Here is a 26,963-nt window from a genome sequence, read left to right on the forward strand (position 1 = left end):
TCTTTTTTCCATTTCCAGGAGTGTATATTGGCCTACACTCATGAAACCTTGAGCGTGAGTGCACCTACACTACATGGAGCCTTCTTGGGCAGACACTAACTTATTCTAATAGACCCCCTACTATCACTTTCCATATATTGTGAATCGCCATACTACATCAAGTGAGAGCACTGTGAAGAGACTTCCCAAAATTTTTGCCACTGAAGGACAACCAAGAACATTAGTTACAAACAATGGCCCAAAGTTCTTTTCAAAGTCTTTTATGGATTACTGTAATGCAAATGGAATTCAGCATATCAGGGAGCCACCATTTCTCCACCAACTGAACAGGGGAGCTGAGTGACTAGAATGAACCTTTGCGATGCAAATGCGAAAGTATGTACAAGAGTTATCAGCAGAGGAAGCACTCATCAGATTTATTAGGTCCTAAAGGGCAATGCCAACCGGAGGAAAGAGTCTGGTAGAACTCCTCTATGTATAGCAGCCAAGGTTCGTGTAGCACTTACTCCTCCCAGCTCCGCATTCAACACCAGCTCCAATGCCACTGAAGTTCCGGCCAGAAACAAAACTGTGAGGGTGTGGATTCAGGCACCAAAGCTGCTGGGTATCAGCAGTCATGCTGCAGCAGAAAGGGAGAAAAGTCTTCACACAGTAGATGAGTGACCGACGGGTCACCCATCACCAAAACCAGTTGTGCCTAAGGTTGCACTGACAGACACCCCCCCCCCCCCCCCCCCAAAGTTAGAACAGACTTTACTTTCATTTCCACCCTCTATCATTTCCCTGCACCTCTCCTCCTGTGGCTCCAATCGTGGACCAACCCTGCTCCACCTACATCACCTCTCCCTCACAGTTACTGACATGACAGTTTACAGAGTCCTGTTTCCAGAACACCAAAGCAGAACACTGATTTTTGTTGCCATGTTATGCATGACAAATGTCATTCCAATAGCCACTACTAGGCCACTGCCAGAGCTTGTGTCAAGTGATGCCCAGATCTGACAGATCCTGAAAAGCAGTCCTGGTGACAGCCCTCAATACTGGTCCTACCAATACCAGCAGCCACATCTGGGCACTACTACACTGGCAGGTCACCTCCACTATGGAACCCTGATGAGGAGATGGCTTTTCCACCAGCGGAACCAAACCCACTCCCCTCATTTGAGCTATCCCAGCTGTGCCCAAACAAGGGCCACTTCTGGCCTATGCATTGCAGCCTGCCAGGAGGGACCTGATGGACCCTGACAGCACAACCAGCAACATCCCTTCTGTGGGGGATAGCCAGCATTTTGCCTCCTACACATTCCACAGCCGGCACTATATCACAGCCCCCTGCAGAAGGAGGGCTGGGGTAATGCTGCCACGTTATCACCATGTACAAGGTGTGATTCAGAAGTTTCAAGACTGATTCATATCTGGGTAGGAGAGCACGTGCAGACTGGTTCCACCACGTGGGCGAAGTAGTGGGGGGTCTCAGGGAACGAACTGATGCTGTGGCAGTTGCTCCCAGAACCCTGGAGAGTGTGTATTGCTTGCAGCGTGAGTGTGTGTCATTGACCTTGGTCGAAAAGTGGGACAGGCAAAAGTGGAGCAGCACTCGGAGCAGCGTTATGCAATTAAGTTTTGCGTGTGACTGAACAAAACCGCCACGGAGATTCTCGGTATGATTCAAGAGGCCTTTAAGGAAGAAGCCATGTCCTGTGCAATGGTTTTCATGTGGCACAAATGTTTCAAAGATGGCCGCGGGAATGTTGAAGATGACAACCGCTCTGGGAGGCCATCATCAAGCCGAACGGATCAAAATGTGGTGAGAGTGCGGAAACTTTTAAACAATGACCATCGTCTTAGTACTAGATTAATTGCCGATGAATTGGGACTCAGTCAGAGTATGGCATGGAGGATTGTGATAGAGAATTTGATGATGCAAAAAGTATGCGCCAAACCGGTGCCAAAAGTTTTGTCGGTGGGTCAGAAGAAACGGCGCATGACTGTTTGCCAGGAAATGCTCCAATGGTTGAATGTTGATCCAAACATTCTGGAGGAAGTGGTTACTGGTGATGAGACCTGGGTCTACAAGTATGATCCTGAGTTGAAGTGTCAAAGCTCAGAATGACACACTGCTTTCTCACCAAAGCCCAAGAAAGCTCGCACGAGCAAGTCATGTGTGAAGTGCATGCTGATTGTTTTTTTTATCATACAGGAACGATTCAGAAGGAGTTTGTTGCCTGTGGACAGACTGTCACAGGTGACTTTTACACTGGAGTGCTCTTCTGCTTGAGGGATTGAGTTTGCTGTGTCTGCCCAGTGATGAACGGCCATTGGTTTCTCCACTACGACAACACGCCCGCTCACATGTCGCATGCCACTGCCGAAGTTTTGGTCAAGTTCAACATGATAACACTGCTGCAGCCACCCTACGGCCCCGACTTGGTGCCAAGTGACTTTTTCCTCTTCCCCAAATGAAGATAGACCTAAAAGAGAAGCGATTCAACTCCATCGACACCATCCAGCAGGCTTCAACAAAAGCCCTTAACAGCACGATGCCCGAGGCCTTCCAGAAGGGCTACGAACAGTGGAAGACATGCTGGCAGCACTGTGTTGATGCTGAAGGATCATATTTTGAAAAATATTAGGCTGGTATACTTAAATATCTTAGAAAAAACCTCACACTTGCTTAAGGAAGCTGTAGAAACATTTACCAAGCCTTTCTGGTAAAGGATGTCACATAAGCAGAGAAATTCATCAAGTCGTACCACAGAATCCAGGAAACGCAACAGAAAAGTGTTAGACAAAAGAAGTATGACCGACTACTGAATGTAATGCCTATCGCAGTAGGGGAAACCAGAAACTCACCTCTGTCATACTCCAGATAGTAAGAGAAGATATACAGCAGTGTATGGCAGCCAGATTTGTTGGACAGAGCGTACAAGAGATAGTAGCCATGTATGTTGAACCCATACATCTGGAAATAATAGAGAATGTGCTAGAAGCTAGAAGAGGTGTATCAATCTTTAGCATCAGTCTCCAGCACCAGCTGAATACACAGGAAAGAATGGACTTGGCTAACTCAGACCCACAGCCTGTGGTCTCAGATGTGTTTTTATACATAATATTTTGTCTCCTAATGAAGGGGACATAGTAGAGGCTATAAGGACTGAGACAGAAGGTATACTTAAATAAGTGCAGCAGTCTGAAATGTTTAAACATGTCCGCAGAACAGTCAGGTCATGATGTCAACAGACAGCTTCCTAAGATCTTGAAGTTGTGGCAATTTGTGTTATGGAGCTTGCAGTATAGAAAAATTGGTGTCATTTGCTTTATTTAGCGAAAGGGACCACAACTTGTGTAACTTCAAACCTTCTTCTTTTTGGTTAAAATTGGTTTTGGTCTCTCTGTAAATGATTGGACCTTGAAAAAACTACAGTATCAGAAAAATGCATTTGAAGTTTCTCTGTTCCCGGTTCATGATCTGTTGTCTTTGTTGTCCAAATGACAACTGGTGTTGTGTTCTATAAACAAAAAAGAACCAACTACAGGAAATTTTTTTCTCCCATTCATGAAAAGAGTTATGGATCACATCAGCAGATTACTGAGAACACATGGCACAGACACAGTGGTTAAACCAACAACAATGGAATATGAATATGCTCACCTCTTTCCACAGAAGGAATATGTAAAATCCCTTGCATATCTGATGAAGTGTGCATAGGAACTACTAAAAGAAGCATTGACACACAGCTTAAGGAACATAAGAGCAATTATTGATTGAGAAACGTGGGTAACTGGCAGTAGCATATAATTCACTCAGACCAGGGAGCCACCAAATTTTTTAAATTTTTTTTAAATTTTTATTTTATTATTTTTTTTTAATACTGCAGTTATTGATCAATGTCCAGTCATTGCTGTGGTGGGATGTAGAGAGGGCATAGAAATTTAAAAGCACAATAAGCAACTTTAATAGAAAAGGGAAAGGACTGAAATCAGACAAGCTGCAGGCCTTAGTTCTAAAGCAAAGAGCTGCGTAATGCACTGGCATGATGCCACAACTTGGGAAACAATCAAATTATGTTATGATATCACCATTGTGTGGATGCTTGTAAGGAGTTTGACTTGCTGAGCTTGTTTGAAGCTACCTTCTAAGTCTTCATACCTACTGCTGATGTCTCCAGCATTAGATGATGAAACGTCAGGCAGAGAACCACGCCTTAGAATGATGCCTAATACCCATATAAAAAAAATCACCAAGGATGTAAATATACAGTCTGAATGAACAGTATAGATGGTACCCAAGTGATTATCAACATGTTTTCAAAGCATTTAATAGGATAAATTAATCCAAAAGGTAGAGTTGCAGAATAGGTATAATACAAATTAAAATTGCGTGCCCGACCGAGACTCGAACTCGGGACCTTTGCCTTTCGCGGGCAAGTGCTCTACCATCTGAGCTACCGAAGCACGACTCACACCCGGTCTCACAGCTTTACTTCTGCCAGTATCTCGTCTCCTACCTTCCAAACTTTACAGAAGCTCTCCTGCGAACCTTGCAGAACTATCACTCCTGAAAGAAAGGATACTGCGGAGACATGGCTTAGCCACAGCCTGGGGGATGTTTCCAGAATGAGATTTTCACTCTGCAGTGGAGTCTGCACTGATATGAAACTTCCTGGCAGATTAAAACTGCGCAGTTTTAATTTGTGTCTCATTTCCTAATCTAATTCCCTCAGCATCACCTGACTTAATTCAACTACATTCCATTATCCTCGTTTTGCTTTCGTTGATGTTCACCTTATATCCTCCTTTCAAGACACTGTCCATTCTGTTCAGCTGCTCTTCAGGGTCCTTTGCTGTCTCTGACAGAATTACAATGTCATCGGCAAACCTCAAAGTTTTTATTTCTTCTCCATGGATTTTAATCCCTATTCCATATTTTTCCTTTGTTTCCTTTGCTGCTTGCTCAATAAACAGATTGAATAACATCAGAGATAGGCTACAACCCTGTCTGACTCCCTTCCCAACCACTGCTTCTCTTTCATGCCCCTCGACTCTTGTAACTGCCATCAGGTTTCTGTACAAACTGTAAGTTGCCTTTTGCTCCCTGTATTTTATCCCTGTCACTGTCAGAAGTTGAAAGAGAGTATTCCAGTCAACATTGTCAAAAGCTTTCTCTAAGCTTACAAATGCTAAAAATGTAGGTTTGCCTTTCCTTAATCTATCTTCTAAGATAAGTCGTAAGGTCAGTATTGCCTCATGTGTTCAACATTTCTTCGGAATCCAAACTGATCTTCCCTGAGGTTGGCTTGTAGCAGGTTTTCCATTCGTCTGTAAAGAATTCATGTTAGTATTTTGCAGCCATGACTTATTAAACCGATAATTTGGTAATTTTCACACTTGCTTTCTTTGGGATTGGAATTATTATATTCTTCTAGAAGTCTGAGGGTATTTTGCCCACCTCATATGTCTCGCTCACCAGATGGTAGAGTTTTGTCAGGGCTGGCTCTCCCAAGGCTATCAGTAGTTCTAATGGGATGTTTTCTACTCCCAGGGCCTTGTTTCAATTTAAGTTTTTCAGTGCTCTGTCACTAACTATAGACTGATACATTCTGAGTACTGGGCATTGACTGATTGAGGTTATGTCTACATCTACATCTACACCTATATTTACATCTACATCTATACTCTGAAAACCACTGTGAGCTGCATGGCAGAGGGTACGTCCCATTGTACCAGTTATTAGGCTTTCTTCCTGTTCCATTCACATATGGAGTGTGGGAAGAATGATTGTTTGAATACCTATGTGCATGCAGAATTATTCTAATCTTATCCTTATGATCCCTGTGTGATGATACATAGAGGGCTGTAGTATATTCCTAGAGTCATCATTTAAAGCTGGTTCTTGAAACTTTTTTAATAGACTTTCTGGGGATAGTTTACACCTGTCTTCAAAAGTCTGGCAGTTCAGTTTCTTCAGAATCACTGTAACACTCTTCCATGGATTAAACAAACCTGTGACCATTTGTGCTGCCCTTCTCAATGTACATTCAATATCTACTATTAGTCCTATCTGCTACAGGTCCCCCGCACTGTAGCAATATTCTAGAACCAGTTGCACGAGTGATTTGTGAGCAGTCTCCTTTGTAGACTGATTGCACTTCCCCAGTATTCTACCAATAATCCAAAGTCTACCACATGCTTTACCCATGACTGAACCTATGTAATCATTCCATTTCATATCTGTACAAAGTGTTACACTAGATATTTGTATGAATTGGCTGATACCAACAGTGACTCACTGATATTATAGTCATAGGATACTACTTTTTTTTTTCATTTTGTCAAGTGAAAATTTTACATTTTTGAACATTTAGAGCAAGTTGCCAATCTCTGGACCACATTGAAATCTTATCGACATCTAACTGAATATTTATGCAGCTTGTTTCAGATGGTAGATAACTGCATCATCTGCAAAAAGCCTGATTTTACTATTAATATTGTCAGCAAGTCATTAATGTACTATATGAACAGCAAGATCCCCAATATACTTCCCTGAGGCACCCAAAGTTATTTCTACATCTGATGATGACTCTCCATCCAAGATAACATGCTGTGTCCTCCCTACCAAAAAGTCCTCAATCCAGTCATAAATTTCACTTGATTACCCCTACGACCATACTTTTGACAATAAGCGTAGGTGAAGAACTGAGTCAAATGCTTTTCAGAAATCAAGAAATACTACATATACCTGGTTGCCTTTATCCAAAGCTTTCAGGATATCATGAGAAAAAAGTGCAAGTTGGGTTTCACATGATCGATGTTTTCCAAATCCATGCTCGACGGCATTGTCGAGGTCATTCTGTTCAAGATACCTCATTATGTTTGAGCTCAGAATACGTTCTAAGATTCTACAACAAATTGATGTCAATGATACTGGATGGTAGTTTTGCGAATCATGTCTACTACCCTTCTTGTAGACAGGTGTTACCTGTGCCTTTTTGAAAGAACTGGGTACGGTTTTATGTTCGAGGAATCCACAATAGATTATTGTTAGAAGAGGGGCTAACTCAGCTGCAAATTCAGTATAGAATCTGATGGTGATTCCATCGGGGCCTGGAGCTTTGTTCAGTTTTAACAACTTCTGCTGTTTCTCAACACCACTGACATGACATTAATACTTATTTCATTCTTCTTTTCAGTGGTAAGAGGATTGAACTGTGACAATTCTCCTGGGTTTTCCTTATTAAAGAAACATTTGAAAATTGAGTTAAGCATTTCTGTACAGCTGGAGTGGCCAAGCGGTTCTAGGCGCTTCAGTCTGGAACTGCACGACCGCTACGGTCACAGGTTCGAATCCTGCCTCGGGCATGGATGTGTGTGATGTCCTTAGGTTATTTAGGTTTAAGTAGTTCTAAGTTCTGGGGGACTGATGACCTCAGATGTTAAGTCCCATAGTGCTCAGAGCCATTTGAACCATTTCTGCTTTTGCTTTGTTAACCTCAATTTCAGTTCCTGTATCATTCGCTTGGTACTGGGTACTAACCTGGGTGTCATTAGCAGCCTTTACATATGACCAGAATTTCTTTGGGTTCTGTGAAAGATCACTTAGCAATATTCTGCTACAGTAATCATTGAAGGTATCATGCATTGCTCTCTTGACAGCTAAATGCATTTCATTCAGCATCTCTCTTTCTGTAGCTCTACTCTTTGTTTTACACTTATTATGCAGTAATCTCTGTTTCTTTAGAAGTTTCTTTACAGTGACTGTATAGCAAGGAGGTTCCTTCACATTATGAACTTTTATACTGGATACGTATCTATCCAGTGCATCGTCAACTATTCTTTTAAAGCTGAGCCAGAGTTCCTCTACATGCTCCTGGCCTGTGCTGAAAGTTTCAAGTTCATCATTGACATATTACACTATTGATTTTTTATCTAGTTTACTGAACATATATATCTTTCTGCTTGTTTTAGTTGTCCTTTGTACTTTGGTAATAATTGTTGTCACAACCACATCATGGTCACTGAATCCAGTTTTGATGTGGACATCCTCAAAGAGGTTAGGTCTATTTGTTGCCATTAAATCCAACATATTTCCATAATGAGTGGGATTCCCAATTATATGTTCTAGGTAGTTTTCAGTAATGCATTTGGTAAAGTTTCACGGGACGTCTTATCATGACCACAACTAACAGAACTGTAATTTTTCTAATTAATTGTTGGATGATTAAAGTCTCCACAGATGATTACAGTATGGTTGGGGAACTTAGGTACAAGTTAACTGAGTTTATCTCTAAAGTTTTCAGTTACATTGGGAGATGAGTCTGGTGGGCAATAGAAGAATCCAATTATCATTTTATGCCCACCCCTGATACTATGTCTTGCCCAAACAATCTCATATGCAGCTTCCATTTCTAGCTCAGTGGATTTGGGATTCTTGTCTACTGTGACAAATACACCTCCTCCATTTCCCATTAGCCTATCCTTTCGATAGACACTTAAATTTTCCCCAAAAATCTCACTACTATCAACTGCAGTTTCAATCAGCTTTCTGCACCTCGTGCTATGTGAGCTTTGATGTCCTTCATAAGTGCTTCAAACTTTAGCGCTTGGTTACAAATGCTTTGGCAATTTACCATTAGGATTTTAATACTCTCACATGTGGGAGGCATTTCTTTCGATCTAAAGCTATTGTTATCTGGGTTGGATGGAGAGTCACCTAATCCAAAAAACACTAGTGTGCACCCCACACAGTCAGCTACCTGAGCATTCAGGAGGACGATGGTTCAATCCCGCGTCCGGCCATCCTGATTTAGGTTTTCCGTGATTTCCCTAAATCGCTCCAGGCAAATGCCGGGATGGTTCTTCTGAAAGGGCACGGCCGACTTCCTTCCCTGTCCTTCCCTACTCCAATGAGACCGATGACCTCGCTGTTTGGTCTCTTCCCCCAAAACCAAGCTACATGAGTAGCAGCTTCTGATGTGCAGTGCATACCTGACCTATTTAGGGATAACTTAACAGTTCTCAATCCAATGGAGCAAGTCCAGGAAGTCGCAGCCTAGCTCTTCACAGAACCTTCAAAGTCTCTGTTTCAGTCTTTCCACATGACTCAGAACTACAGGGCCACAATCAGTTCTGGGGACAACGCTGCAGATTGTGAGCTTCATTGAAAATCCATGTGCAAGGCTGTTCTTCTCAACTTTCTCTGCCAGTCACTGGAATGACTCAAGAATGGCCTTGGAGCCCAGACAACAGACATCAATTGTTCCACTGTGCACCATGATCTGCAATTCGTTGCTCCCTGTTCCCTCAATGGCTGTCAGAATAGCCTCTTCAGCATGTTGAATGAGGCCCACAGGCATACACACTGAGTGCACCTGGTGTCCTTTCCTATCCTTGCTGCCATTTCCCTAAGGGGTCCATCAATCACCATATGTCTGAACTACAGACGATTAATAGACCCCTATTCTTTTGTGTTTGGATCCTACTGATACTGGACAAAACAGGTTTCCCCAAAACAAGTGAAGTGAGTCCCACTGGTTCAAGTTTCAGTGAAAGACAGCACCTCATACTTGTTGTTTTGGGAGACTGGTACAAAACACGAGGCTGTTCCTGGTCCCCAACCACCCTGCACAGGATGCCTAGACCTACCATTGACATGCCACCCACAGTCAAGTGGACGGGTAATGACGATCCTGTATTTTCTGTAGTGGAAACAGGATCCACAGGAGAGGATAGTACGTGAAGTACCTCTGGTGTAGGTATCAGAGTTACACGACTCTCGGGAGCTCTTCCAACACACTGATTTGCAGCAGCTGCCAATCATTCGACAGTAGTCAGGCCAATTTCCAGCTGCTTATGAACGTCAACCAACTCATCCCGTGTTTGAGAACATGGAATATGGGAGTCTGTGACATCAATTTAAGGCTATTCTGGTGAAGGATGTAACCTATATATTTATTAAAAGGCTGAAATAAGGAACTTTTTGAGAAATTACACTTTAACACAGCTTGCAAAAAGATGAAAAGTACTTACTGGAGATTCGGCGTATGCTCCTCTTGTGTCCATCCTGTGAGCACTATATCATCCAAATAATTTACATACTGTGGAATAATTGGAACAGTTTCCTGAAAGTTTGCTGGTGTGCTTGCAACACCAAAAGGTAACTGTTATATCAACAGAGGTCAAAAAGAGTATTTAATACCAGAATAGCTTTGGAAGTCCTGTACAATGGAAGTGAAAAATAAGCTTCCAAAAGACTGATTTTAGAGAAATACTGACTCCCTTATAGTTTTGAAAATAATACATCAAGACACAGAGGGGGGTTTGACACCATGATCAAGTGAGTGTTTACCATATTTTGAAGTTCCCATGAAGGTGTAATAAACCAAATGGTTTGCGAACAATGACTAAAGATGATGCTCATCTAATATAAGGTAATGAGGCAGATGTTATTGATGTTATTGTTGTGTAATCACTCAGCCACAGGCCGTGCATTATGAACAGGTGCTCCATTGTGTTGAAAGATGGAAAGATGCTGTTCAACAGTGGGAAGCCAGAAGGCGCTTAAAACATCAATGTAGACCTGTGCTGTGATAGTGCCACACAAAACAACAAGTGGTGCAAGCCCCTCCGTGAAAAACACACCGTAACACCACCGTCTCTGCTTCAAGTTCTACTATAACCTCATCTCACAAGGCTAAGTGTATGAGACAGGCTTGAGACTTTGAAACACTTCAGTATTGTCAACTCTTTTAATGTAATGTGGGTGAAAAAATTAGAAGTCATTCCCAGGGCTGAGAAAACAAGAGAGCAAATTGGGGACACAAATATTTCATTTCTGCACATGAAATGATGTTCTGGATTGAATGGACTGAGTGGTGGATAGAAAACCCAAAGGCTGTATATGCATCCAGGCCAAAAATATTTTCCACTGATTGTTCTGCTACTACAAAGAAAGTAAGTGTTCTGGTTATTTGCTTATACACTAATTCAGGAACTATCAGGCCCAGTAATGGCATTTCATGATGACCATAATTCCACTGTTTAGTTGCTACTGTTTTTAAGGATGGACATCCCAATTGGTGATTATGTAGTCTGATTAATAATTGAGACCAAGGCCATGCTATCAAAAAGGAATAAAATGCAAGTGCCATGAACAGCAAAAGGTGGCATGGTGCTACCTTTGACTCTGTGATGTCATTTATGTGTATCTGCACACCTGACTGTTGATGGCATGGCCGGCACTGATAAACATCAGCTATATGACCATGATGAAAGTACTGTTGACAGACATCTTTATAATATTGGCAACATCTAACACGTGTAGAAAAACAACCAGGACAGCTGTGCAGCTGGCAAAAGTTTCACCGAGGCTGTACAGAAAAACTTTTATGGCACTGGGTTCAGATGACAACTATCTGGGAGTCGTTCCACTGTCATCTGGATTGCAAGACATTTTTGCAAGCTCATCACCAGATGGACTAGGTCACATGGCATTTTCCAATCGAGACAACAGTTCTGATATCTGGTAGTAGACAGAAATGGGATCCTGAGCTGCTTGAGAACATTTAAAAGCCCTAGCAATTCGCATACCTTCAGCTAAAGAAAATTGTGACTGCCACAACAGTTTAGCATGCACTTTACCATTTGGTGCTAATCTAATCACCATGTCACATATTAATGATTCTATGTATGACAGTCCACAAGAACATATAAAGTTTCATTTTCTACCCAGGCGTTGCAGGCCTGTGATCAACTCGTATGATGCACAGCTGTCTGATATTGTCTTACAATGTTGAAAGAACTCTAAACAAGTGGCCACTAAAAGCATTTTTGTTGCAATATGTCCACTTAAAAGTTCTGAATAGTGGGGGTCGGCAGCACCGATGGGTCAGATAAGGGGGCCAGGTTTTCATGGGATAACGGATCTGTAGGTTTATTAGGTAAGAGAAAGACTCACTGTCACTCAGGGCACTTAATGTCTCTTGCTTGGGAATGAAGTGCTAAACACTTACATCCCAGTCCTCTTGAGCGTCAGTGGGCAACTGCAAATCCTGGATTGCCAGAAGTGATTGTAAATGTGCTAGGTCTGTCAGCTGCCGTACAAGCTCATACTGCTGCTCGAGCTGTCATTTCCAGAGCTCAAAAACCTGCTGGTCTATTATGTTTGGAATTCTTATCAGAACAGTCTGGCAAGTCCTATTCTGACACAGGATTGGTTCTTGTTCCAAAAAACTCTCATCACCACTGTTATAGGTCTGCTTTTTCAGTAACACAGATTTAATTAAGCACAACATATTTAAAATTATAGTTCCTGACTTCTCTGAAAGTACACCAAACAAAAGACTTCTGGAGGTGGACACCACATGGTCAATACAATGCTCTGAATGTTTGTTGAATAACTCACATAGTGATGGAGAACAGTGTAGGTCTGACTTGAAAACACTCAGATAGGATCCATGATCTCAGTGCACCATTATGCTGTCAATTAAAAAATAATGGTCAGTTGAATGGTGAGCAAAATAGTCCTGTTCTAGACAGGTTAATCTGTGCACTAGCCAAACATTGTTGGTAGGCAACAACAAAGTTCAAATCATAATCAAAGAGGAAACCACACTATATGTCAATGTAGCAGGAATAAATTCAAACAGTGGTACAATAGGAACTACCCTCTGCCATGCACTGCACTGTGATTTACAGAATATGGATGCTGATGTAAATGTAGAAGTTCTTTCTTAATGCTGGGCTTCCACCCATATCATCCATCACTCTTCATTATTTGGGCTCTCATCATGAGTTACTACACATGATTCTTCATAACATTGAACAACAATATCAATAAAAGTTTAACACATCCATTCCATTCTCATTTGAAACATCTGTTTTCACAATTTCATAAATCTGTTATTTTTAGACAATAGTCGAAAATAACAAATATTCATCATGATATTTAATTTCATTAAATGAAATTATAAGTGTCATAGTTGATCCCTAAATACTCATTTGTGTTTTATAATCCATCCCAGTAGCTGAGATCATTTCTAGTCATGCATAATCTCTGGGTCAGCAGAAGTTAGAGTTAAGTTGTTCACTTCAGCTCAATAATGTTGTGTGTCGAGCTGCTGCCAACATTAGTGATCTAGTAATACAGAACCTTGCATATACAGCTACTGTGAAACGACTGTCATACGATCTTGTTCTGTGTCACATTTTAATACATCTCTTGATGAGTGACAAAGTGGTTTCTGGCCCATCGTGGGCAGCACCAGTTACTCTTTTCACTCCTTAGATAAGTGGAAGATGGTGTATGGAATGGAGCTAGAAAAACAATTAGTAATGTCACCAAATGTTGTGTGGAGGAGAGCGAAAGTAAAGATTAGCTCCACCCTCTCTCTATCTGCCAGTTAGATGAACAGTGAAATATACAAGAGCAAGCCTCAGCTCTATGAGAAGAATTACGAATCTCTGCAAAGATAATCCCGGAAATCATCGGAACTCCTGCAAAAAAGAAGTAAATTTCTGTTCAAGTCTGCTTTGAAACTGCCTTGCACTATGTCTGAATTATGATAAAATAGTCATTTCGTTTAATGCGTAAAAACTATTATTCACTGTAGAAACCTCTGGTGCAGATTTCCTTAGTTTTAAATACATTTCTGCATAGAACGAAGTCCTGTTCTGAAATTTTTAACAAATTTGGTTTCATGTGGCCCAAAATCTACTACACTGTCCAGACACATTAATGTGACCATCCGTCAGAAGCCTGAATAACCATCTTTTGCAGCGCAGACTGCTGTGAAACTTGCAGGAAGAGAGTCACTGAGGTTCTGTAATGTAGTGACAGGGGTGTGGCGCCATGCTGACTTCAGTAGCATGGCCACCTGTACTAGGTTTCGTGGTTGAGGAACAAGGTCCCACAGACTCTTGGCTGGTACATGACCCCCAAGGATATATGCATACTTGTGTTGATCCATTGTGCCTTTCCGAATGACAAAAACTTTCCTTGGAGCATAACACTCCCTCATCCGGCCTGGACCCTTCTGACAATTGTTGCAGGCTATTTGCTTTTCAAACATTTCATGACATCTGTCATTTCATGGCCAGCGGCCAACTGTTCGATGGAGCATAAATTTGTGATTCATCTGAAAAGGCCATCTGTTGCCGGTCAGTGGACACCCAGTTATGGTACTGGCATGCATATAGCACCCTTTGTCACCAACAAATGGCAGTCAGCATGGGTGCATGAACCAAGCACCTGCTACTGAGGCCCATAGGCAGCAACATTCACTGAATGGCCACTGAGGAGAACTGTTGGTAGCTACTTCATTCATCTGGGTGGTTAGCTGCTCAACAGTTGCATGTCTATTCCCCCATACACATCTCCGCAGCTGTTGTTGACCCATCTCATTTATGACCTATGGCACACAAGAGTTGCCTCGGCACCAGTTTTGAATAGCGCCATATTGCCATGCACAGTATATTTTAACCGTGGTGGCACACGAACAGTTTAAAAAGTTAGCTGTTTCAAAATTCTTCCACCCCTGGCCCCAAAGCCAATGATCATGCCCCTTTGGACATCAGATAAATTGCTCCATTCCTCATTATGACAGTGACTGCACTGTTTTCCATGTCTCCCTGCATGCTTTTTTTACCCTCCACAGCTACTGCTGCCACCTGCTGTCTGTGAGTGGTCATTGCACGCTGACATCAAACATAGATGGTGGTCACATTAATGTGACTGGACTGCATGGTAAAATCCAGTTGGAGAGCTGGGGCTTACAACTGATGACATATCCTTGGTGCAGAAAACTGATCTCATTCTGTGGAAACTTTAGCTAGTACTCAAGGAAAAGATCAACTGGACTTGATGTATTGAACCTCTGAGTAATGTTTTGTTGTTAATGGGATTCACAAGGCAAAATGTGTATAATCAGGGACCTTCAATGCTAGAATGTGGAGATATTATTGATTTGTGGTTATGTTTCATTATAAAAATGAAACATATTAGGAAAGTAGCCACAGAAATAATCTATCTCAGTGAAACCTAGATAGACAGTAATCAGACAGAAATGTAGATACAAGGATGATGTTGTTGGTATTTGGGACAGGAACTCCCTCTACGAAACTTATTATTGGAAGTGTTTGATCAGAAAGGGGTTCATTGGGGAGACCTAACTAAAGTTTTGTGCTAAATCCACAAAGGCTGACTTCCATAGTCGAATGAATTTTGAAATCTTTGAAAGGTGATAAGAGAATATGGTTCTCTCAAATATTCCACCACAGGCAGTCATAGTGATGGACAATGCTTCATACCATAACAGACAGAACAAGGCTGCAATGGCTATAAAAAGGGCATGTCCCCTGCAATGAGAGTGTGAGGAAGCATGCTTGATTCTCTTTAATTTAAGAACATAGACCTACTGAAAAGTTATACATGGTTGATAAACTAGCTAAAGATAAAGGCCACATCGTTGTCTCCTTGTTGCTTTATAATTGTTATTTAAATGTGGTGAATCTGGAATGAGTGGCAGGGAAAAGGTTGTTTAGGAAGCTCGGCATGACTCCCTGCTTAAGATTGCCAGTGAAGCCCTTCTGCCAGTAGCTGCAGATAAGTGAGAATGATACAGTAGGAAGATTCAACAACTAGAGGAAGATTACTGGAGGCATGACATTGTTGTACCTGCAACAGACAAAATCATTTTTGATCCTGCTGAATCAGACAGGAGCATCAGTAGTATAGAATGATGCACAGATGAAGAATGTAATGAGAATGATTCCGAGTGATTTATGCGTACCTACAATTCAACCTTATAAATGAAATTAAATGTTTAACATTTTATCATTTTTATAGATAGAATATAAGTTCAAAACTACTGGCTTTTTTAATTTTGAATTGTCTATGAGTATGAATACAGAATTAGTAGCAATAAGCACCATCATTCAAAATGAACCTGTCAATTTTTATTTCAAGAATTCTGTTAGGCTCCTGTTCAGTTTTTACTTTCACAGATGTGTTATGTGAAGCAGCTAGTTCCATTGTAGTGCCCGTACCACATGACGAAAGCATGGCTTGTCCACCCCCCCCCCCCCCCCCCCACCTCCCAGTGCCACCTCTCACCCCTCATCTGTCCATGTGCTGGGAGTTGGTGGGCAGAGAACATTGAAAATAAACTATCATACACATTTATACAGTGAAACTCAGTTCAAAAGTAGCCACTTCAGATTCTGCTGATGAAAAAGGTTTTCAGCTCTAGAATCTGAGTTACAAAGAAAATAGAAGCAGAGATATAAAATTACTTATTATCCTACCTCTCCACAGTGTCTTATGGAGCAGAGGAATCACAGGTGATCATGATATGATGCCTGCGGAATGTGGTTGGTAAGCTCGTTGGTTTCCTTGATGCTATTTGAGGGGAGTAGCTTATATACAAGCTCCAGATTTAACACTCACATTATTATCAAGATCATCACTATTGCCACCAGCAACAACAATTAACAATGCACTACAGGGACACTCAACTCAGTCATGAAGTAGAGTTAACCAACATCAGACACAAGCAGTCCATATGGCATCAATTAGAAAGGTGTGCACATAGCCATGAGCTACATGAGTCAGTAAGGAAGTTAATTTATCATAAACAATTCTATCTACTTAAATACTGCAATAATTTTTAATTGAAGGTAATAGATCTAAAGGAATATCTACTGAAAATAAGTAGAAGGCAAAGTACAATGAATATTTACTTACCATTAGAGCTTCTTTGATTGCAGTAACTGCGCTCTGCAGCACATTTTCAAGCTTATCAGACCACATTTGAGCCTCCGCTATTTTATTATTTAGCTCGTTTTGTTTTCTAAGTGCCTTTTGTAATTCCTGCTGTGTTGCCTTCAGCTGACTGTTTCTCTCATTAGCCTCTTCCTTAAGCTCATTTAATTCTTGCTGGAGTGTGGCTGCAGTATTTGCCTCTGCTTGCAGTTTCTCTCTCTCTTGCTCCATTCTCTGTTGTTGGCTTGTTAAAGTTTCAATCCGCTGGTAATTATGAGTATTAATGTTACAGGATAAATTACTTTGATTTGGTTCTTATTCTCAAATATTTATTACAATTTACAACACAAATGTTAATCATACATACTGTTTGTTGCTCAACACACATAGTGAGAGCTTGATGTTTCTCTGCTTCATAAAGTTTCATTTTTGTTTTCAAGTCCATATTTTTCTCTTTCAGCATTTCATTTTCTATCTTCAAGTATTTGTTGGTCTCTAACATCTTGTCAAGCTGAAACATCATCACTGAATACACAACCAAGCACTTATTCAAAATGCACTTATATATTGAGTCAAATTATCACACACAAAACAGAAAGGGTCTTGAATTGTTAATTATTAGTACCGAGCAAAGTGGCACAATGGTTAGCATACTGGACTTGCATTTGGGAGAATGATGGTTCGAATTCCCGTCCAACCATCCAGTTTTAGGTTTCCTAAACTACTTAATGCAAATGATTCCTTTGAATAGGGCATGCCTGATGTCCTTTCCCATCTTTCCCTAATCTGAATTTGTGCTCCTTCTCTAATGACCTCATTGTCGACAGAATGTTTAACTCTCAATTTATCCCCTTCCTTTAAGTGTTAATGGCCACATAGTGTAGCGGCTCCCTGCAAATGCACTTTTGGTGCTTGACTGCAAGAGGCGGAGTTTATCTCTTTTATCAAAATCATAGCAAGCAAAAAATTACAAATCAACAAGAAAGAAAACTATAACAAATCAACTAAACTTGGTGCAATTTATGTGGACAATATTTAATGAGTGGAATGGTTTCCAAATGCACAAACATTACCTATGTAAACAATTTCCATACAAATTGCAGGAGAAAGAAGTGGGCGATGACAACAAAATCATTCAACTTAGTGACTTTCTACTGTTACTTTGAGAGACATTGTTCACTACAGGGTACATAGTTTTCTGCTGTGAACAGATTACACAAATGGCTTGCAGTGCTACTGGTTTTCACATGGTAGTTTTGTGTAGTGCTACTGTGTTGGCAGTAAACTTAATATTTATATAAATTGATTTGTGCAATCTCAAATTAAGACATGCTTTGATTAATGAAAATTTGTGCCAGGGCAGGGCTTGAACCTGAATTTCCTGCTTTTCACTCATTTAAATTAACCATTAGTCTATCTGAGTGTGCCTTGAGGGTTGACACAAATTTTCATCATTTCTTGTGTTCTTCCTATTACTTCCAAACAAACTTATGTGGTCTTCATTTTAATGGTGGTGGAGGTAAGTGCCTATGGGACCAAATTGCTGATGTCATCAGTCCCTACCGAGCGAGGTGGCGCAATGGTTCAACACTGGACTCGCATTCGGGAGGACGACGGTTCAATCCCGTGTCCGGCCATCCTGATTTAGGTTTTCCGTGATTTCCCTAAATCACTCCACGCAAATGCCGGGATGGTTCCTCTGAAAGGGTACGGCCGACTTCCTTCCCCATCCTTCCCTAATCTGTTGAGACCGATGACCACGCTGTCTGGTCTCCTTCCCCAAAACAACCAACCAACCATCATCAGTCCCTAGGCTTACACACTACTTGAACAACACACAGCCATGCCCAAGGGAGGACTCGAACCTCCGACGGGGGAGCTGCGCAAACCTTGATGAGGCACCTGAGACCACGTGGCTCTTCATTTTGCAGTAGGAACAAATGAGGAATGGATATGATGGAGGTTCATGAATTACACTGCCACAATGGATATGTGTGAACTGAATCTGCCTCACTAATATGAAATAGGTGGAACTGAGATGAATGAATTGAATGAAATTCTGTAAGTGAAGGACACTCAGAAATCCTGAACGCCAATGTAATGAAATTTGGTGTGACTAATGAAAGTTAAGAGCCAGAATCCAGATATACTCTTTCTTGCAAACAGTCACCTTAACCATTTCGCTGTCTCAGCACACCTAGAGGCCTGATGAATCAGATTTTCATTGCCACTGTTACCGCATCCTTTTAATTCCAAACACTGAAGCCAGAGGCTCTTCCACAGGAAATGTGGGAGTAGCACCACTGGGGGAATGGATTTGGTGGAGGATCATAGCTTATCCTACAACAGTAATAATATCAATTAAATTCCATTCATTAAAATGAAATGAAGAGAATAAGTGCAGATGAACTCTATGAAGATTTAGTGACACTGAGCAATATCAATTATAACTGACCATAAATACTAAACCTGCAATGTAACTGATTCTTATTCTTCTTCTGCTTCATTAGGATCCTTCAGGATCACATGTGGCTTGTTTTGCACATCATCTTTCTTCCCAATACCTCTTCATTCTCTCGCTTCTTCTGTTAAGACAACTTTGATTTTGGTGTCCAGACACCTGTGACCATCCACCAACCCTTTATACTTCTCCCTGTCATGTACTACTGCCTACAGATTCCTTTCTTTTATTCCTACAGCCTTCCAGTCATCTCTGCCTTCCTTCACCCAGTTGTTTCCTGTATGACATGTTGTATTCCATATCTTCTTAGTCAACCTCTCCTCATCCATTCTCAATATGTGCCAAACATATCATAATCTCCTCTTCTGTATTTCGCTCGATATGGGTTCAACATTTTCATACGATTCCTGTCGTGTTCTGTGTATCCAGATTTACCCACGTTTTTTGGTGCCCCATATGTCTCTCAAAATTTTCCACTCCTCCTTCTCCAACTGTATACAAGCTCTCTTGCTGAGTGTGACCGTTTCTGATGCATACAGAGTAGCATTTCTTACAGTTGCTGTGTAATGTCACAATTTGGCATTCTGTGACAGATTTGTCTTGCCATATGTCGTTTCCACCACATGCCAAAGCTTCTGCAAAAGCTGTGCCCTGACCACTGCACTACTGTTGCTCTGTATGCCACCAGTAATCTTCTCCCCCATTTAATGAAAACTGTTAACTTTCTCAACCACTTGGCCATCTATCTTCCAGTCAGACTCAGTATTCAATGTCTTGGTCTTCTTATATGCAACCTTCAGTCCAACCTTTTCTGCTGTTTTGGCTAGAATTTTTAGTGCTGTCTTTGCCTCTTGTTCTGTCTCATTTAAAAGTGCCATGTCATCTGCGAATGCCAGGGAGTCCACTGTTCCGTTACGCTTAACCTTGTACCCTATTTGCACACCTTTGATCTTCATGATACTATTTAGTTGTCTTCACTGTCTCACTACTTTCTCCAAAACCAGGTTAGATAAAGTTTGTGACAGCCCATCCCCTTGCCGGACTCTTATTTTTATTTCGAAGCTGACTGACAGTGTACTGCAATGCCTTATCCTGGCAGTATTGTTGCTTAACATTTCCTTTATTATTGCATGTGTTGTAGCATCCATTCCTCTATCTTCTTACACAATAAGCAGAGTACTTCTGGAAACTGAATTGTAGGCCTTTTGGAAGTCCACAAATGTCACTATTATCTCTTTTCCTTTCCTGTGTCTGTCTTCTATTATCATTCTTATTCCCAATATCTGTACTGTACAGTTCCTCCCTTTTTTAAAGCCACACTGGTACTCTCCTATTGTTGGCCCCAGTTGTTCTTCAACTCTGTTCAGCAAGATTCTCAACAAAACCTTGTACCCTATGTTTAAGAGAGAGATTCTCCTGTGGTTATCCAGTACTTTCTTGTCCCCTTTCTTGTGTAGTGGTATTATAATGGCTTCTTTCTAGTCTATGGGTATTTTCTTATTTCTCCAGATATCCACTATTATACTGTACATACTTCTTTCTATTTCAGGGCCACCCCACTTGATCGCTTCTGCACAGATACCATCATTGCCTGCTGCCATGTTGTTTTTGAGGTTTTTAATTGCCTCTGCTACTTCTGCCCTGGTGGGTGTATTGTCTAGACTATCCTGACTTTCGTCACTAGAGCGTAAGTGTGTCTACTTTACTGTCAGTGCTTGTGCATTCAACAAATCCCTAAAATACCTAGCCATTTCCTCTCACATCTCTTTCTCACCATTTTTTATTGTGCCATCTTGTTCTATTACAAAGGGTTCTTTTGCCTTGAAGCCTTTAATTATGCTCTTCATTTCTTTGAAAAAGATTTGTGATTTGTGTTTCTTGAAGGCTGCATTTCTTTCTTCAAGTTTCTCATTCCAACTACTTCTCTTGGCATTTCTGATCGTTTTGCCAGCAGTTTTTCTTGCATTCTGGAAGTTCAACCAGTCGTCTTGCTTTTTACAGAATTGCCATTTCATAAATGCTTTCCTCCTGGTCTTGACCACATTCTCACATACATACATCCACCACTCATGCTTCCCTTTGTTGTTGTTAGTAGCCAGTCACACTGCCTCTTCTTCCATCATATCTCTCACTCTCTTCCAGTCACTCTGAACTACCATTCTCTTTGCATACTCCGCTCTGTTGTTTTTTTCAGAAGATCTAGGTCAGTTCTGTGAGTGTTTATGGTCCTTTGTTTCCTTTGTCCGTTGGGTATCCATCTGCATTTTATTATGACAAGGTAGTGATCTAAGTTCATCCTGCTATGTTTCCTCACTTTCGTATTCATAATCTCTCTGTGATTCTTGTCATGGATTGCTACATGGTCTATCTGTTTTTCCCCAATCCTGTTTCCAGGGCTGACCACGTTGTTTTCTTGCTTGCCTTAGCTTTGTAATGAGTGCTCATTATTCGCATATTGTGTCTCCTACACAGGTCCACTAATCTCTCACCATTCTTGTTTGTTCTCTTGTGAGCTGGATAATCTCCCACAGGACCTCTTAACTTCCTTCCTGTGCCTATTTGCATGTTAAAAACTCCTAGCATAATAGTGACACCTCTTTTGTCCACATCTGTCACTACCCTATCCAAAGTGGACCAAAAATGTTCAGGTCCTGCTTCATCTTTTTTGTTCTTATCATTTCTTGGTGCATGTGCATTTGATAGTGTATAGGTTTTGTTTCCTATTTTCATTGTCAGATATGACAGCCACTCGTTTATGTCCTTCCACACAGTAATACTATCCTGGTATCTACGGTCTACTTCAAAGGCTGTGCCAAACATAAAATGTTGCTTTGCCCCCCCCCCCAACTCCGGGTTTCCCTTTCAGAATTGCACATCCCTCTGATTCCGTTGTGCTTTTGCCCCTGAATCTTGTATCCTGTAGTGCCAGTATGCCAATCCCAAGTTCTTTCATACTGTCAAGAACTTGCTTTAGCTTGCCCACCTTCATCATTGTCTGTATGTTTATGGTTCCCATTTTAAAAGTCTGTTTCGGTCTGATTTTGTGTCCATGATTTAGACTGGATTTTGAGGTACTGGTAAGTTTGCAGTTTTGTTTCGTACTTGATGCAGGCTTCCCAGAATTCGATATCCTGCTTACATTGACCTGAGTCAATGAGGGATTAGCCCCCTGGGGGATATTTGTAATTATCACATGCTTCATGACTGCTTCACAAGCCGAAGCTTCAACTTTGGCTACCACATTTGCAGTAGTGTGGTTACAACTGAGGTGGTTAGCCCCAGAGGATGTAATCAGGCTGCCCTACTGGGATCAGATGCCTTTTGTGGCTTCTTCACTGGAGGACAGACGCCACTCTGTTGTGAGAAGGTTCATCCATCTTGAACACCATTGAGATCCACCAAATCTTCTTTTGAAATGACGGGCTGTCTTCTTCTGCTCCTCAAGTCGTTGCCCTTTTCATACTATAATTTTAATTGAGAATGATAAGGAAAAAGGATAGGATAGGATACAGGATATCAATAGGTTGTTGTGGGCCACGCTTTGTCTGGCTCCTCCCCTTTGGCCTGTCCAGCTTAGTCCTCCGGATCCAGAGCACGCAAACCTCCTTGCCCGCTTGGACAGTACAACATTAAGGCAGTGTCCCCAGAGGATGAATGTAATTAATTCAACACAATAAATAAAAAAAACTATACCATTCTCAAATATGATAATCTCTTGTTGTAGCATTTGGAACTAAAAAGACACATTAGCAACAATGAATGTTTAAGTCAGCCTTGGAGAAATGCTCAGGTAGCCCAACAGTTAAGGCAACTGCTTGCTAAAAGCAGAAAATGTGATTTCAGGTCCGCATCTGGTACCAATTTTCATTTGTCATTCTATACATTACAGGTCCAGCATTTTTGAATGGTCTTCACAGATATCATTTCATGTCATTACATCTTCACCAGTTTCATCCTCATCAATTCCATCCACTTCATTTCAGGTAAGCTAATTCAAATGGAATACATCCCATGTGGCAGGGTAGCCTCAATCGTCCATCATATACATTCCTATATCGATCCTGTTCTAGAATGGAGAACCATCTATGTTTGTTCAGAAATAACAGATGGCTACAGTGAAAATGAAAATTTGTATCATACCTGTGATTAGGTAGCATAACTATTAAGCCAACTGCCACAATAAACAGGAAATCTTGGTTCTAGTCTTGCTCTAGCACATATATTCAGTAATCATGACATGATCATTACAATGTAGTTCAGTATCTCTGAATGTTTTTTCAATAATATCATTTCATGTCATTGGATCTTCACTGATTTCCAGTTGATATACATCTCTTGTACAAGTTAAGTCACAATTGACCAGCTTACTAATTTCTGTGGTGGTTGTAACCCACAATAAAGAATCACCTCCTTTGTTCATAAGAAAAACTAGTGACAATGAAAGTATCTGTTAGGCATGGAGGTGTGCTCGGATGCCTGAAGGCTAAAGTGGTTGCTTGTGAAAAGTGGTAAATCCAGGTTTAAGTCATGCTCTGGCAAAAATTTTCATTCCTCTTGTTGCATTCATCATACCTCATGTCATATTAATGCCATAATATTTGTGGAACATAATGACATATATATATATATATCATAATATTTTCATTTTAGTATGTGTTAAATACAAATGCACTTGCTGATAACTGATGGACAAAAGAAATGTGCAGACTCCTCCAAAATTGCAGAATTCATTTTTTCCAAATGGAAATTGTATTCCGTTTTATTACAAGGATATTAACAGTTTGTCAAATTACTGTTGATTTTCATGAGTTATAAAATCAGTCCTTTGATTAACTTACAGATAAAATCTCTGACATGTGAATGAAAAATCAATTTTTGAAAATGTAATATGATTGGATAGGCAAAATATCTACTCACCAAGTGACGACAAGAGAAAACACATATAAAAGTTATGAAAATGTGCACTTTAGAGCCAGTGGCTCATTCTTCTGGCAGAAGGGTTGAGGGGGAAGGACTGGCATAGTTTAGGAAATGGGGACAGTTATGGAAAAGTCACCCAGAACTCCAGGTTTGGAGGAGGTTTACCAAATGGAATAAGAAGGAAAGGCTTATTGCTGGGAACTGCATTGGATGAGATTTAAAAACCTGAGAGCTTAAAGGTGGAAGACAGGGTAACAAGCAAGACAGAGATTACTGACAAAAATCATGCAAGAGCTAATAAGAGCAGAATGCTAAGTGTTTTATATGTTGGCAGAGGTGGGGCATGGGGGAATACACAAGTCAGAAAATAAACGATATAGAAAACTAAAAGTGTGTGAAGCAAGGAATAGTTATTGAAAGGAATAAATTAACACATATGCCAGGTGGGTGGCAAGAACCAATGACATGTTGTAACATCAGTTTCCACCTGTGGAGTTCTGAGAAGCTGGGTGTCAGGATGAAGAATCCAGATGGCATGTGTAGCGAAACAGGTACAGACGTCGTGACTGTTATATTGTAGAGCATTTTCTGCAACAGGATATTGTGTGTTGCCACTCTATACAATCTGTCTATGCCCATTCATCCTAACTGATAACTTGTTGGTAGTCATGAGCATGTAATGGTAGTGGACGTCAATACATTCCTCAGTAGAAGCGATTATACAAAGCATGGACTTCACTTGCGAATGGAAGGCAAAGAGAAATTATGTAGACATTTACAACTAGGAGTAAGTGCCAATCTGCAAATACCGGCTCTAACATACATACAATGTGGAGACCATTCAGCAAATATGACAGTGAAAACACAAGAAAAATCAGCAGCAGAAACGGACTTATCCAACTCAATAGTTATGAAAGATAAATGAGCAGGCACAAAAAGGAGCTGTACTACACCTTCATCACTCAAAGAAGACGCAGTGAAACAAAACTACCATGAGCTAAACCAAGCTGTGATACCGGCAAATGCATCTAACCCAAAAAAAGCAGCAGAACCAAGTTCCACGCCCGAAGATATTCAAGATACAACAAGAAGAACTGGGCACTGGAAACCAGAAGCAGTACCTGCAGGAGACCCACTAAGGACATCAGCAGATCCAGTCTCAAAAGTATCAACAAGGACATCTAATTTTACATGTATCAGTGAACACCAACAATCAACTACTACCACCCCAGCAACAGGAGGAAGTTCAGCAATTCCAGTGAGAAGAAATGTAAGGTGACCATGTCATCTACAAGATTTTTTATTCCCAAAAAGCCTCAAGACCAAATTAGGATAACTAGTGCACCTATCAACACCACCTCCAGTAGCAGTCCTTGCAGCAAAACCGGAAACCACCTCAACATCGACCACACAAGTAAAATGACCAGAGAGATGGAGAACTGCCCCTTTTCACCATCAGGACATTTTCTTATGACCAATGGAAAAAACCAACTCACGCTTCTAGATGAGAACGAAGATTTCTCACACAATTTAAATTCAGGAATGAAGGTAAGTGGTCAACCAAGTACAATCAGAACAAACCAAAAATCTCACCAGGACACTCTTCTCCATCAGAATATACAGTCACTTAGGAATAAAGTAAGAGAGCTTGAAATCTTGCTATCAAGTGAACTCAGATACGTTAATATACTGTGCTTAACTGATCACTGGCTAAAAGAAAATGAGTTAAAGACAGTGAAAATAACAGATTATGTGTTAGCAGCACAAACTTGTAGAAATAAGTTTACACATGAAGGGAACTGCATATACATAAAGAAAGATATCGAATTCAATAACTTAGACAATGTTGAATCCTTAAAAACTGAGAAAGATTTTGAAATATCAAGCATAGAAATTCCAGCATTCAAGTTAATTGTAATATGTTTATATAGATCTCCAGATACACACCTAAAAAAATTCAACACTCGGCTTGATACTTTACTAAATAAAGTAGTAACAAATCGAAAAGGAGTTCTTATATGTGGAGACCTAAATGTAGACTTTAATAAGCGAAGCACTTCAAAATCTGAGCTGATGAACATATTAACAGCCAATAATTTGGAGATTACAATCCACTCCCCTACACGTGAAATGAATCATTCTAGCACTACCATAGACCAAATAATAATAATAAGCTCCAAAACAAAATATAAATCAGTTGTAATAAAAGCTGGACTGGCAGACCATCATGCGCAGGCTATAAACTTTTGTGTAAACACTAATCCATCCTATAATCATATGAGGAAGACTACACACATGGGCAGAACTTTCAGTAATACTGCAGTACAAACATTCCAGAATTATCTCCAACAAGAATCATGGGAGATAGTGTATAGTATAGAAAATATTTCTGATAAGTTTCAGACATTCATGAATATTTTTAAATATTATTTTGATCTTGCTTTTCCATTGAAAGCCAAAACAAGACATACCACTAAAAGCAACAAGTGGATTACTAGTGGTATAAGGAAATCTTGTGCTAGAAAACGGTACCTTCACAATATTGCAAGAAGCTACAACACAACTCAGGAGTTTGATAGTTACTTTAAAAAAATATAAATCTATCTTAAATTAAATAATAAAGGAGGCAAAGAAACGAGATAGTGACAAATACATAGAAGATGCTTCAAACAGAACCAAAGCAATCTGGCAAGTTGTAAAAAAAGAAACAAAATCTTACAAAAGTAGAGTTAATAATATAGTATTAAAGGCTGGCTTGGAAAACATTAATAACCCACAGGAAGTAGCTAATATGTTTAATAACTATTTTATAAATATAACAGAGAA

At 40.5% G+C, this 26,963-nt stretch overlaps 1 protein-coding gene across 1 annotated transcript in view; it reads right to left on the reverse strand.

Moving 5' to 3' along the window:
- Positions 1 to 26,963, reverse strand: part of LOC124795609 (cilia- and flagella-associated protein 157-like) — a 133,443-nt gene that overhangs the window by 20,935 nt on the left and 85,545 nt on the right. The window contains exons 6-7 of the mRNA XM_047259680.1: positions 17,124 to 17,267; positions 16,739 to 17,020 (exon numbers count right to left, since the gene is read on the reverse strand). Coding sequence (XP_047115636.1) covers positions 16,739 to 17,020; positions 17,124 to 17,267 — 426 coding nt within the window. The remainder of the gene's footprint in view (positions 1 to 16,738; positions 17,021 to 17,123; positions 17,268 to 26,963) is intronic.

The sequence above is a fragment of the Schistocerca piceifrons genome, chromosome 4 (genome assembly GCF_021461385.2).
Source record: "Schistocerca piceifrons isolate TAMUIC-IGC-003096 chromosome 4, iqSchPice1.1, whole genome shotgun sequence".
Lineage (NCBI taxonomy): Eukaryota > Metazoa > Arthropoda > Insecta > Orthoptera > Acrididae > Schistocerca > Schistocerca piceifrons.